The sequence below is a fragment of the Macrobrachium nipponense genome, chromosome 28 (genome assembly GCF_015104395.2).
Source record: "Macrobrachium nipponense isolate FS-2020 chromosome 28, ASM1510439v2, whole genome shotgun sequence".
In the NCBI taxonomy this organism is placed as follows: domain Eukaryota; kingdom Metazoa; phylum Arthropoda; class Malacostraca; order Decapoda; family Palaemonidae; genus Macrobrachium; species Macrobrachium nipponense.
In genome coordinates, this window is record NC_087217.1 from 16,801,725 (window position 1) to 16,815,686 (window position 13,962).

Consider the following 13,962-nt stretch of genomic DNA (forward strand, 5'->3'; position numbering starts at 1 on the left):
ACATGAATATTCTCTGAAAGAGAGAGAGAGAGAGAGAGAGAGAGAGAGAGAGAGAGAGAGAGAGAGAGAGAGAGAGAGAGAGAGAGAGTCGAAGTTCATTCCTCGTGAACCCAAAGGAATCCTTGTGACGGCTCCGGAAGACCTCAGGCCATTAGCAGAGATCTTAGCAAAGAGATCAGTGTCACTACGAGAAAGTTATGGCGGGGTTTCTTTTCTCCTACATATCCCTTGTGCATTACTCGTTTGCTTACTTCAACTCCTTTTTTATTTCTTTTTTTTTAAAGGTATTAAAAGGTTGAAGATCTCTGAGGGCGGAGGCTGCATATATCTCGGCAACAGGTGTTCTAGTGCGGTAAATCTTGGTAAATCTTCCAAATGAGTTCATTTGGAATTTCTTCTGGGTTTTGTGGGGTTTAAATTACTCTTTAAAAGCAAATCTTGTACTATAATTACAGAAGAGGACGCAACGAACGAACAGAATTGGAGTACTGGTGTACTGTTACGTAACTATTTTAATTTTAGGTTGAGTAAATTTCCATTATGAAAAAAAAATGGCGAGGAAACAGCTCATACGATATATTATAAAGTAAGTTTTAAGACCTTATAATGAAGTCACCTTTTGATTACAGCAACACGAGAGAGAGAGAGAGAGAGAGAGAGAGAGAGAGAGAGAGAGAGAGAGAGAGAGAGAGAGAGAGAGAGAGAGAGAGAGAGTTACATGTAACAAAAAAAGATGATCACAATCACTTACTTTGAAAGCATTGAGTGAAGTAGATGTTAAAATTGGGATTCCATGCCTTTGCTGAAGTACCCTGTAACAATACATACCTGATTAAAATTCAAGTTATATTTTGCGCTGTTTACTTTAATGAAAGTATATTTATATTAAAACAATATTCATATCGAAATAACTCACAGAAAATAGAATTACAATGTAATTTTGGAATAAAAGCTGAATATAACAAAAACTAAGTCAAAGCTGGAAATGAATCGAAGGTCACAGGAGGTCACTAGTCATTAACGTTACCGACACGTGTAAATTACTAACACTTTCTTGTTGTCCCTTTCCCTTCTTTGGCAAAGGCAGTCGGTTCAGGTAACGGGTTTATGAACACTACCTCCAGGTAATAAAGACCATAGATTAAATCATGCCATTATTTACAAAGCCTTTCTTAAGTTAATTATTGCCTTTCTTTGTAATGGATTGTTTCCGTGTTATCTGAAAACTAAGTGAAACAAATTGTACAGTACACAAATATTCACAATAAATTAACCAAAGAGAAAAATCTACTTGCAAGTGAATGACAACATATCCATCATAATAATACCTTTACAGATATGCTATTAAGGTAAACAGTTTATCATAAAATTTTGAGATGAATATGATTAGTTCTTTATTATTTGTAACTGAAAAATTCGAAATTGTTATTTATACGTGTGTACTGACATGGCAAATGAAAATGTTACCCAAGAAACTAAAGAATTTAAGCAATAAATATAAAATGCAACTATATGTAACAAAATAAAATGGAACTTAAGATAATAAAATCTACAAATTTCATCTGGTAGATAAATTCTTTACACGAATATAGAACATGAAGCCTTTAATACCGCGTAGTATAGCAAAGTTTTACAAGTTAAGCATTGATGCTCTATGTTATAGTACATATACTATATACTATATATAGGTAATAAAAGTATATAGTTTTTATTATTAACACAAAGATTTTGCTCCCGTAAAGCTACTCTTACAACCGGTCGTACGTGCTTCTACGAGTGGTTTGCTTGCAAAATTTGGCCAAGTAGTAAGATACACGCACGTGGAACGTACTTTTTTTGGTGGACGCAAACACGACGCAAAGCACGCAGCCCGAAAACTGGCCGGCTAGTTTTTCGCTACGACCTGTCTGCGACATTTAGAACGCCTGGAGCACGCTCGTAGCACGCAAGACAAAAGTACTCAGTAAGTGCGCTAGGCGTGCGTGCAACGCAGGAAAAGCATGAAGAAATTCCGGGGTATTTCACCATGAAGACGTACTTACCATGCAAGAGCCTCGTACGTTCAACTTGCTTTCAATGTACGATTAAACAAAAAGGGGAGTGAGCGCACTTCCTCCGTGCATTTATCTTACTTCCAAAGTGCGTGGGGAGTACTATCACCGTACTTGTGAAGTGCGTCACATTAAGACGACACACGTGACCAGCACGATAAAAGTGGGTCAAAAGTGATACGGGGAGCTACACGTTGAAGCACCTCAGCAAATACGTTCCTATCCATACGGATGAACCCAAAGTAGTCTCCAGCAGACTATTGGTCAAGCTCCTGAAAAAGCGTTTCATACTGGCCGAACAGAGGCCTTCTGGTCAGCCATGGCTTCACCCAATAACGCCTCCTTCTTTGCCTCTCTTGCAGGCGACCTCGAGCAACCACTGCCAGCATTGCGTCACGATCTTCGGCCTCCTCTAGGATTAGCAGCTGTAGAAGTCGATGGCGCATCCTTCTTGGCAGTGCCATATTGGAAGCCAAAACGGTAAATGATGAAAAGACTCAGTGCTCCCCTTTTATATTATTTTGATTACCCGTGCGTTCCTCCGATTTGATGCACGATTGTCGTGCTTAACACTTTCGTGCTCATTACGTTTTTCTTATGTTTCTCTTACTTCGTAAGTACGGATTCTGAAAACGCACGCTTTGCTTGCAATAGGCGTGCGATTATCTCACTCACTGTGTGCTACACAAGTACAGATCGTACGTGCTCTTTACTTCTTCCTACTTCCAAAAAAGCGTACAGACCACTTGCGGGCCCCACGTTTAGAGCACGACACACCTACTCATTTAGTACTTGCAACTTGCCATCGCTGCGATTTAATTTTCATCCTGCGACAACGCTACGCCTGACAAGAACTCCGACGACGCACGATCTCTAAGCACGCACGACGGGTTGTAAGAGAACCTTAACCGATCTTAAATTTCTGCTGCTGCATACATGCGTTTATCTCCGTCCTTAATTCATTACTGGTATGCTTATTTGGCTGTAATTGAAGAATTTTCTAAAACTAACACGGAGATTTTTCTTAAACTGAAGAAAATCTCCATCGTAACTTCCGAATTGCCCATAGCATTCAAATTTCCAAATTAATTACCCTGTACTAAAAATAGATAGTGAAATATGAAATTATACATCCGCAGACTTTATCACATTATATTAATTGGTAATATTTGATTTCCAACTTTCATGGTACGATAACAATAATATTTTTGGTCATGGTAACATTGCAAATTAAAATAACCAAACATATAAAATTATTATTCGTTCATGGCATAACGATGAAGACTAGAATGGCAGTAGAAAAGCAGAACGATGTTTATCCTTTGATAAAATTTATTTGCTTTTTGAATAAAGCAACACTATACATGTAGAATTTTGGAAAATGGCGCCACGCTCCGGTTAAAATATCTAACGACCTAAGTATGGAAAATGAGAGTGAGAATAGAAAATATATTTCATTTTGATGACTGAGGTCACAGAAGGGTTGAAACTTCAATGACTGTATACAGATTACCGAAGTTTTTCGGTAATTCGAGAAATTTTTGAGCGTTTCTATGATATTTGAAAACTACTTCAAAGACACGCAGATGTTACTCTTTCATAGGTAAAGTATTATCAGTAGCTCTTATTTTATAAGATATTTTTAACCATTAACCAGGATTGAATTGCTAAGCATTATTCCAACGAATGCCATTAGGCGAAAAAACCGAAAACGTTACACAAAGAAGCAGAGCGATAAATATGTTAATAATAAATAAGGTTAAAAATTTTGGATCATGTAAAGATCAGCGAACCCAACCACTATTTTTCAAGACAATACCATAGTACCTCTTAGATTTATATACATAAATATACTCGTGTGTGTGTATATATATATAATATGTATATATATATATATATATATATATATATATATATATATATATATATATATATATATATATATATATATATATAATCTACGTGGTACTATGATATTGTCTTGAAAATTAGTGGTTGGGTTCGCTAATCTTTACATGATCAAATTAAAAAAAAAAATTGGTATTTTCAAAGGCAAATATCCGCGAAATGTGATAAAATGTCAAAGCAACGGAATTTAGGTAGTATTTAGTGAAAACCGGTCCAGGATATTTCAATCCAAAAAGCATCAAGTGAAGGGAAATTACAAACAGAACCCGTCAAAGAGTTAGATTATGATTAAGTGTTTCACTCTGTACTTCATTTTCTCCGTTCGCAACAGAATGTTTAAGAACGCACCCATGACTTTTACGGTTACATCATGTATATTTATTTTAACTAAAGCAAATTTCTGTGGAGAGCAGTTAAGGGTCGCGGTTGGGGCTACGAGAGTCACAGTACGAAAAATGTAAGGAATCCCAGAGCTTAAGGATTTCCTCGTAAATTAATATTACACACACACACGCGCGCAGACACACACCACACACACACACTTTTATATATATATATATATATATATATATATATATGTGTGTGTGTACACACACATACACACACACACACACACACACACACACACATATATATATATATATATATATATATTATATATATATATAGATATATATATATAGAGAGAGAGAGAGAGAGAGAGAGAGAGAGAGAGAGTGAGAGATTAATCTAGGTTTTACAGTTTGAGTAATATCTAAGTACATTTCAAATAGCAGAAAAGTGAAATAATTACTCTGAGTAGAATTCTTGATTTTCTGTTCATATTCGACAAGAAGAATGATATCATCTGAAGCTTTATTCTATTACTAAAAAATGAACTTTTATCTTTTAATACGACGTCTGGACGAGGCAGTGAGGTATTTCTTTATGTTACCGTTTTGTGAAAACCGGGAGAGAAATATTTTGTAAGCAAAGGTTAGGACCGTAAAAAAATAAAAACAATAAACCTGGTTAAATCGAACTCGGTAATGGTTAAGACGTAGAGTTTATTGACATCAGAGCAATCTTGGTGATTTTTCTTTCATTACTTTTTAAAACTGCAAATGGTGGTGAGGTATTCACGCATCAACTGATACAAGGCTAGAAATGTTGCTTCCTAAATGGTGGAAGGTTTGAAGGTGACGGGAAAACGGAATTGGGAAGACCACTCTAATGGGGAATAAAAGAACCGCGTTCCTTGATTTCTTTCGTCTCCTGAAGTCAATGACCCAGTTGAACTGAAAGCAAAAATACGGTGGCATCAAATCTATTTCTTAAAGCCAATACATTTGCTGTGTTAACTTCAGGTGAGTGGCAAGCAGAGTGATTTTGCATCAAGCAAGATTACCTGCAGTGATACCAGCTTAAGGAGAAGCTGACTCAAATTATATATTAATGGAAGAATGTAAAAGGTCAGTAGTAGTCTGGGCACCAAGGAATTTATTATTAGTGAGAGGATCAGCGCCGGAGCTTAAGTCTTATTTAGAATTGTTTCTCGCGGTCCCCCCCAGCATTCCTTTCTCATGTTCAAGTATTGCTATTTGCAGAAGCCGACGAGACCACAGGTGTGCTGCCCCTCGGCTACTCATTGTTCTTACGCAATTCAAAGCCACTGAGTCCATTGTGGTCATGTCACGTGCCTCAGGCAGCTTCCTGTATCAGTCATCGAAAACGTTTCCTTTAGGGATAAGTAAGACTTTTTTTCTTTCGACTGTCAAAATATTTTCTGCATTAAGTAGATTTTATATGAATGTGAACGAAATTGATTGAGTAGTAGTTTTATACAGAGAAAAGACTTTCAAAAAAGTAGCAGGGTAAGCGGACAATCTCTCCAGATTTCTTGTCCATATAAGACAAATGAATGCGACCGGATGACGTATCTGCTATTTTGGCTTCGTTCTTTAAGAGCCGCTTTAGGCTTCGAGACCAATTCTCAGTGACTAGAGATGGAATTTTTTCCTGGCATCTCTTTGCGTCTTGCTGCTAAAATTTACAACAAGTATGAAAACCTGAAGTCGCATTTGTTAGTCATCTCAACCAAAAAGATCGGCATCTTGTTTGCGCTGCAAAAAATTATGGGAGAGATGATGCAGAATGCCTCCACCAACGGTCAACAATAGATTTTAATCACGAAATTGGAAGTATAAAACATGCTTAAAACATAGTTTTCCTTAAATGAAAACGATCTCATGTGCCCAGGAGAATAGCAAGTTGCCTGGAATGATATAACCAAAACTACGGAAAGCTAACAATTTTAAGCATAGGTTCAAAATGATAAACACGTAGATTCTGTGCCTATATACGACTACCCCTTGATGAAAGAATAATGTGAGTTCTGAAAACAACCGGACTTTTTTATGCATTAATCGGAGACTTGCATCACAGTATGCATTAAGACATAGCCCGACCTACGCAGTGGGTGAAATTGCGTTGCAGGAGATTCTTCTAGAAAGTTCGGCGTAGCAGTAACTATGTGTTAGCTTAGCTTTTACACAGATATTTTCTCTTTTATATCTTTGTTGTTTTTATTTAATCTCCATCTATTCTAATTCCATTATTATTAACGTGATAAAAGATCTTTATCAAAGAATGTTACATAATCCAAATACAAACGATTTTCTTTCGCAATCCTTAAGCTAGAGAAATGCTAAATGATAATGAAAAATACTGGGCATTCTTTGTAACTAACCACACTAAAATGAAAGCTCTATAAGGACAAACAATAAATACATGCATACATGCACACACGCACATCTACACACACACACACACACACACACACACACACATATATATATATATATATATGTGTGTGTGTGTATATATATACTATATACATATATAGGTATATATATACTATATATACACACACACACACACACACACACACGCGGACAGGAGCGCACACTGACATTTTGTTAATTAAACATATATGTAATTAATATATATTTATGTAAATTTGTATATAATAACTTACTTTCAACTTTTGATATAATTTCTGTTAACATATTTATTTATTTGTCTTATTTTATGTTTCACTATAGTCTTTTGTAAATATTTAAAACTAGGTATCTGGCAATTGTACTACCTTTCCGTCCTCATGACGTCACAAAACGCATGTAGGCTCATATTTGTATCAGTACGCTTGATAACGTCAATACGTATAGGTTGACGAAACAGCTGTCGCGTTTTTGTAAAAATACTGGAGTAAATGGAAGAACCCCATTATGTGTCCATTAGTAACCTGAACAATGAAGTGAAGAAAATAATTAGAAAATATGAATCAATTTCAAAAAAAGCTGGTAAACAGTGAAAAAGCCATTCTATTCAATGAATGTTGTATCCGTGAAAAATTGTGCCTAGAAGTATATATATATATATGTGTGTGTGTGTGTGTGTGTGTGTGTGTGTGTGTGTGTAGTAAAAGTTATATGTATAAATGAACGTACTTTAAATAACCACAATGACCCTTTTCTTCTCAATTTCATTAAACTTTCTGGGCACTCTTATCACAACAGGCCTTGAATCCGGATGGTGTGTTAGAGCATCTTCTCCGTAACCTCAATGGCGATGGTTTGAATTCCACCTCGGCAGAAGAATACGTCTTCCTTTATATACCACTGGGATTCAAGGCACTGAAAAATTGTTATGAAATCGAGACGAGGGCTTCGTAGCAATTAAAAGTAGGAATATATATAAGAATGCTTCGAAAATACTTTCTTATTTCCTTTTAGAGGGGGTGTGAGCATGAATTTTTTTTGGGGGGGTAGGGGTTGCTAAACCCCGGCTTTTCACAAGGACTGAGTTAATGGTGACTAACAGTTTTTGCTGGTCATACAAACAAATACTGACTGTACCTAATGCAGTCTAGGTGACTTAACCCTGTCGGTTTTATGAAAACAAAAAAGATGAAATCACATCATCGATTTACCAAACCATACATGGTTCAACGCTTGGTCCCTAGGATCCCCAGCTAAGTCCAGGAAAAGAACCCTCTAGAAGCACCAGAAAAGGATAAATTTTGAAAGAAGACAGACACATAACTCCGCTACAATCTCATGAGATTTTTAGAGAACACTAGATCCATTCAGCCACAGACTATATCACCTAGAAACGGAAACTAAAAATGGAGTCAGTCTAAGTCCTCGGAGCCAAAGAAATCCAAATTAGCTTCAGACGGATTGCTAAATGGAATATTCCTTTGGAGGAACTACAGAGAGTAGTAGCTCAGTTCTGTAATTTTTTCAATATTGGTGTAATTTAGATTCGGTATTAGACAAAAACATGAGGGGATTCCGGAGGGAACCCTGGAGCTGGCAGAGGGGCCCCTTCTGGTGCTTTACAGGGAAGCCCGGAGGTCATTCTTATAAAGAAGGGATGCCTTCCTGGGGTTAGCTGGGGAACCCAGGGAGCCACGTTTGACCAGGGGCCCCTCCTCAGGAACTGACACTAGAAACTTAGAAAATCTCAGGGGTTATGAAAGGAATGACAAAATTATACGAGAGGGTTAAATATGACAAAGAATCAGCATACGTACCCGATATTATGTACATAATTCTATGCACAAACACGATTAAATCCAAGAACAGTAAATCAGCACAAATGTACAAATGTATGCATGTGTGTACTTACCATATACATGCAATGCAAAACACACACACATGTATATATATATATATATATATATATATATATTATATATATATATATATACATATATCATATATGTATATAATAATATTATTAATTATATATATATATATAATATTTATTACTATTATATATATATATATATATATATACTATCACGTATATATAAACTCAACATGGTATTAACGATATCGACAATTTGGTATTTTCCACCTATTTTTCAATTGGTCGTGAGATTCAGTTTCCTTGCAGACGATCTACCGCTTACGTCAACATTCACTTCCGTAGTTCGTCTCCAAATAGCATGTTTCAGGTACAATGACATTCGGGAATTTACACAGCTTTAATCTCTTTATTGAAGCATTGTTAGAAATCAGGGCCCGTTTTCATGTGACTGTCTTGTGGTAAATGAATATTTGTTGTTGCTGCTGCTGAACTTGAAAAAATATTAATGAGTAAAAATAAGGTTTTTACATAGATATGTGAGCATTATATATGTATACACATGTATGTATATATATATATATATATATATATATATATATATATATATATATATATATATATATATATATAATTTTTATAAGTACCTCTCAGAGTACTGTCATCCCAAGAACTGTGAAAAGTTATCGGAATTTCGCAACTGCAACTGAAGGAGATATTCATTGTAGTGAGATGGCCATAAATTGGGTAAGAACAAAGGAGGAAAACAAATGTACTCGCGAAAATAAGCAAAAAATGCTATGGAAAAAAAAGCCATAAAATAGTGTCCTTGGCTACTTAGAACAAGGCATCTGAAGATCGTGAGAATGTGATAGCGTTCGATAAATGACACTTTCTCTTTATTTTATTGTCGTTACTTCGGGTACAATGTTGGATTCGTGGTACGTTTCCGTTTATACATATGAGTTGTCGAATAACTATTCGTCTGATAGTGTTTGTTGGCAATTTGTTATCACCATATTATGAAAGTAATATGAATGCAATATTTATCCACAAAAAATTTCGTTACGTGAAAATTGAATGGGCATCACACTCCCTTTATTATACTTAAGGATAAAAAGGCCATTTATATACAAAAACGCATACACATATACTTACACAAACACACATGCATACATATATATGCATATGTATATATGTATTATTATATGTGTGTATACGTATATATATGTAAAACATAAATATATATTATATATATATATATATATATATATATATATATATATATATACATACACACACACACACACACACACACACACACACATATATATATTATATATATATATATATATATATATATATATATATATATATATATATCTGGTAACATCCCTACAACAACCGGTATTTTTTCTCATATTTAACACTTAAGTTCTGAAGATCCATTTATTCATTCCTTAGTCGACAGTTGGCCTGTGAAAACTCTTAATCTTAATTTCTTTTTGAAATGTGAAATTATTCTTGAAATTTCATTTTGGATCTGTTTTTCAATAATTTTTTCCGGCTGTACTCACCTATATACTGGAGTGCGGTTACACTGTAGATCTATAGTACAACTCTAAAGAAAGTCATGGTTTAATGGTTGAAACAGCTGCCGGCCTAAGAATAAATAAATGGTGCTACAGAGTAGCAGTTTTTGTCAATCCATTAAAAACTTCAACCTTGAAAGAAAAAGAGGAAGTACTGGAAATTATCTTATTGTCGCCAGAGTGTTATTAATGGCGCATATACATCAGTTCTTGTTGAAAATAACAAAACAACTTGGCAAAATAATTTATGTGTATATGCACACACACAGACACACATATACTTATATATATATCATTTTATACATTTCCATATAATATATTTATATACATATCTATATTAAATAAAAAGTATGTACATATATATATATATATATATATATATATATATAGATATATATATATATATATATATATATAATATATATTATATATATATATATATTATATATATATATATATATATATATATATATATACTATATATATATATATAATAATATATATAAATATATATAAGAATTTAACATACATGTCTTTTCTAGCTGTAAACAGTTATTAAGATGTAAAGCTGTTAGCTCCACGATCTTTCCGGCCATGTTGTGACCTACTTCATTCGACTAACTCCCAGGAGCTTCATTCACTGGTTAACTCAACGGATGAACATTGTGATGTAAAGGAACGTGCCTAAATCTTTCCGCCCCCCTCGAGATCGAACCCGAAACCATTCGCTGATGAGAAAAACTCCCAAGCATTTGATCCTGGGAAATATATCCGATCAACAAATGAAACAAATACCCCAACGACCTTTCATAAGTGGAATGTTTTCCTGTTCCAGACATGTAAGTAATTCAAGACATTTTAATCTGGTCTTGATCAAGGAATTTCTTACTTCCACCCAGGGGAAAAAACTTCTGGAGCAAACAGTAAACAAGTGAGTGAGAGAGAGGAAGAGTGAGAGATATATAAGTACAGAGAGAGAGAGAGAGAGAGAGAGAGAGAGAGAGAGAGAGAGAGAGTATATTCTTGACTTTGATCCCTTGCACTGTACACTTCCGCTGTATCTGACGCAGCTAAAAGAGAATATTTCTCTGCTTTTTTTGTTTTAAAAGAAAATAATAGCGAATGATTACATTTTTCCGGCATTTATTTTTACACAATGAAATAATAATGACATGAATTTTTTCATTTGGTGTTTCCTGTTAGATATAAGTCAGTATGACCTTTTAGACAGGACCAGTCGGCGACTCAATCGAGTCCTGAGACCTGCCTCAGTCAGACCTCCCTCCTACTACGTAAGTCAGTCAGTCCTGCGCACCTCGGGCAGGAGGTTGGTGTCCTCTCCGAACAGGTTCGTTGGCTGCCCTCCAGTTAGGAACTGAGGACGGCCGCAGTCAATGCACGCTTCGCCTGTAACGCCCCATATCTGCTGATCACCACATAATTCTCGCGTTCTCTCTATGAACAATGGTACCTGGCCGTTGGTATCCGAGTAGGTGACGGGTTGATGCGTGCTCTTGCTCAGCCTATGTTGGGGGGATTTCGTCATGTAAGTCGGCGACAGTTAAATCGTGGCTGGCAACCCCATCGTACTTCGGAGAGTTCCCTATAAAAAGGCACTGTTCATGCTCGCTCTTAGCCAGTTGGCCGACGACACTCGTGACCGGTCGCTGGTGAGTATTCTCCTCGAAAGTAGTCTTTGTGTTCATAAGGCGTTTTCACAGTATTAATATCCATGTGATTATGTCTGCTCATAGTTTATGCTACGATATGATGACGCGTACCTATATCTGCTTGAAATTTGACTCAGGTTCAAATCTTTCTAATTTTGTCAATTTTACATATATTGATGATCACGTGATCTCTCTCTCTCTCTCTCTCTCTCTCTCTCTCTCTCTCTCTCTCTCTCTATATATATATATATATATATATATATATATATAATATATATGTGTGTGTGTGTGTGTGTATATGTATTTATAAATAAATATATTATAGTATATATATATATATCATATGTATATTTATGTTTATATATATATATATATATATATATATATATATATAAAAAATATAATATAAAATTTTCTCAAGATACGTATTAATAGACAAGCTCTCTCCGCAGACTCCTGACCACAGTCATGTGTGACGACGAAGAACAAGCGTCGATCGTCTGCGACAATGGCTCGGGAATGGTCAAAGCGGGCTTCGCCGGAGACGACGCCCCCAGGACCGTCTTCCCCTCCATCGTCGGACGCGCCCGTCACCACGGCGTAATGGTTGGCATGGGTCAGAAGGACGCCTACGTCGGCGAAGAGGCTCAGAGCAAGAGAGGCATCCTTACCCTCAAGTACCCGGTCGAGCATGGTATCATCACCAATTGGGACGACATGGAGAAGATCTGGCACCACTCATTTTTCAACGAATTGCGCGTCGCCCCCGAGGAATCCCCGACGCTTCTGACGGAGCCTCCCCTCAACCCCAAGGCGAATCGCGAGGAGATGACCAGGATCATGTTCGAGACCTTCGGCGTCCCCGCCATGTACGTCGCCATTCAAGCCGTCATGTCGCTCTACGCTTCCGGTCGTACCACGGGCATGGTCTGCGATTCGGGCGACGGCGTTTCTCACATGGTGCCCATCTTTGAGGGCTACGCTCTGCCCCACGCTATGCTAAGACTCGACATGGCCGGTCGCGATCTCACCCTTTACTTGATGAAGATCATGACGGAGAGAGGATACACCTTCACCACGAGCGCCGAGCGCGAGATCGTCCGCGACATCAAGGAGAAGCTTTGCTACATCGCCCTCGACTTCGACAGCGAGATGATGACGGCGGCGGCTTCGTCTTCCTTGGACAAATGCTTCGAACTTCCAGACGGCCAGGTCATCACCATCGGCAGCGAGCGCTTCCGAGCCCCGGAGGCTCTCTTCACGCCTTCCGTTTTGGGCATGGAATTGGCGGGCATCCACGAGGCCGTCTACCAAGGGATCATGAAGTGTGACATCGACATCAGGAAGGACCTCTTCGCCAACACCGTCATGTCCGGCGGCACCACCATGTACCCGGGCATTGCTGACAGGATGCAGAAGGAACTCACGGGTCTCGCTCCCTCGTCCATCAAGATCAAGATCATCGCGCCCCCTGAGAGGAAGTACTCCGTTTGGATCGGCGGTTCCATCCTGGCCTCCCTCTCCACCTTCGAGTCCATGTGGGTTTCCAAAGAGGAGTACGACGAGTCTGGCCCCAGTATTGTTCACCGCAAGTGTTTCTAATAACATGAATATTCTATCCAGATATAGTATATTTTTATATGAACAGAAATTATAAGGATTCGTTTTTATTCGCGTTTCATTTTCCTTTTTTCGACACTTACTCAATGGTCGTTTTGACTGAACAAAGAACAGTTGTCCACCAAAAACGGTAACGGGAAGTATGACTTCTAACAAAAAACTACGTAAAAGGAAATCAATTTCACCTATAAAGATGACTATGTTACACGTTCAATATGAACCAAACCTTATGGTGGTATATTTCATGGGCTATATCTATATCCTGATAAAATAAATGTATGGGAAAGCTTTGAAATGCTGAATGACAATAATAGTGTTTTAGATGAAGTTCGACATGATAAAAATAAAAACCCAGAACTAGAATACCAATGAATCTAGAATATGAGGATGGAGGATGAGAAAGTTCATGAAAATAATCAAGAGAAAAGCTTTTAAAGCGTTCTCGTAGGTTTCAGAAAATATACGATAACGGATCAAAACGAAAATAAA

General features: G+C 37.0%; 1 protein-coding gene across 1 annotated transcript; it reads left to right on the forward strand.

Moving 5' to 3' along the window:
- The first annotated feature begins 11,553 nt into the window (after positions 1-11,553).
- Positions 11,554-13,523, forward strand: LOC135201464 (actin, alpha cardiac muscle 1-like). The gene is made up of 2 exons (XM_064230432.1): positions 11,554-11,853; positions 12,306-13,523. The coding sequence occupies exon 2, from the start codon at positions 12,322-12,324 to the stop codon at positions 13,453-13,455; it is 1,134 nt and encodes a 377-aa protein (XP_064086502.1). The 5' UTR covers positions 11,554-11,853; positions 12,306-12,321; the 3' UTR covers positions 13,456-13,523.
- Positions 13,524-13,962: the final 439 nt, after the last annotated feature.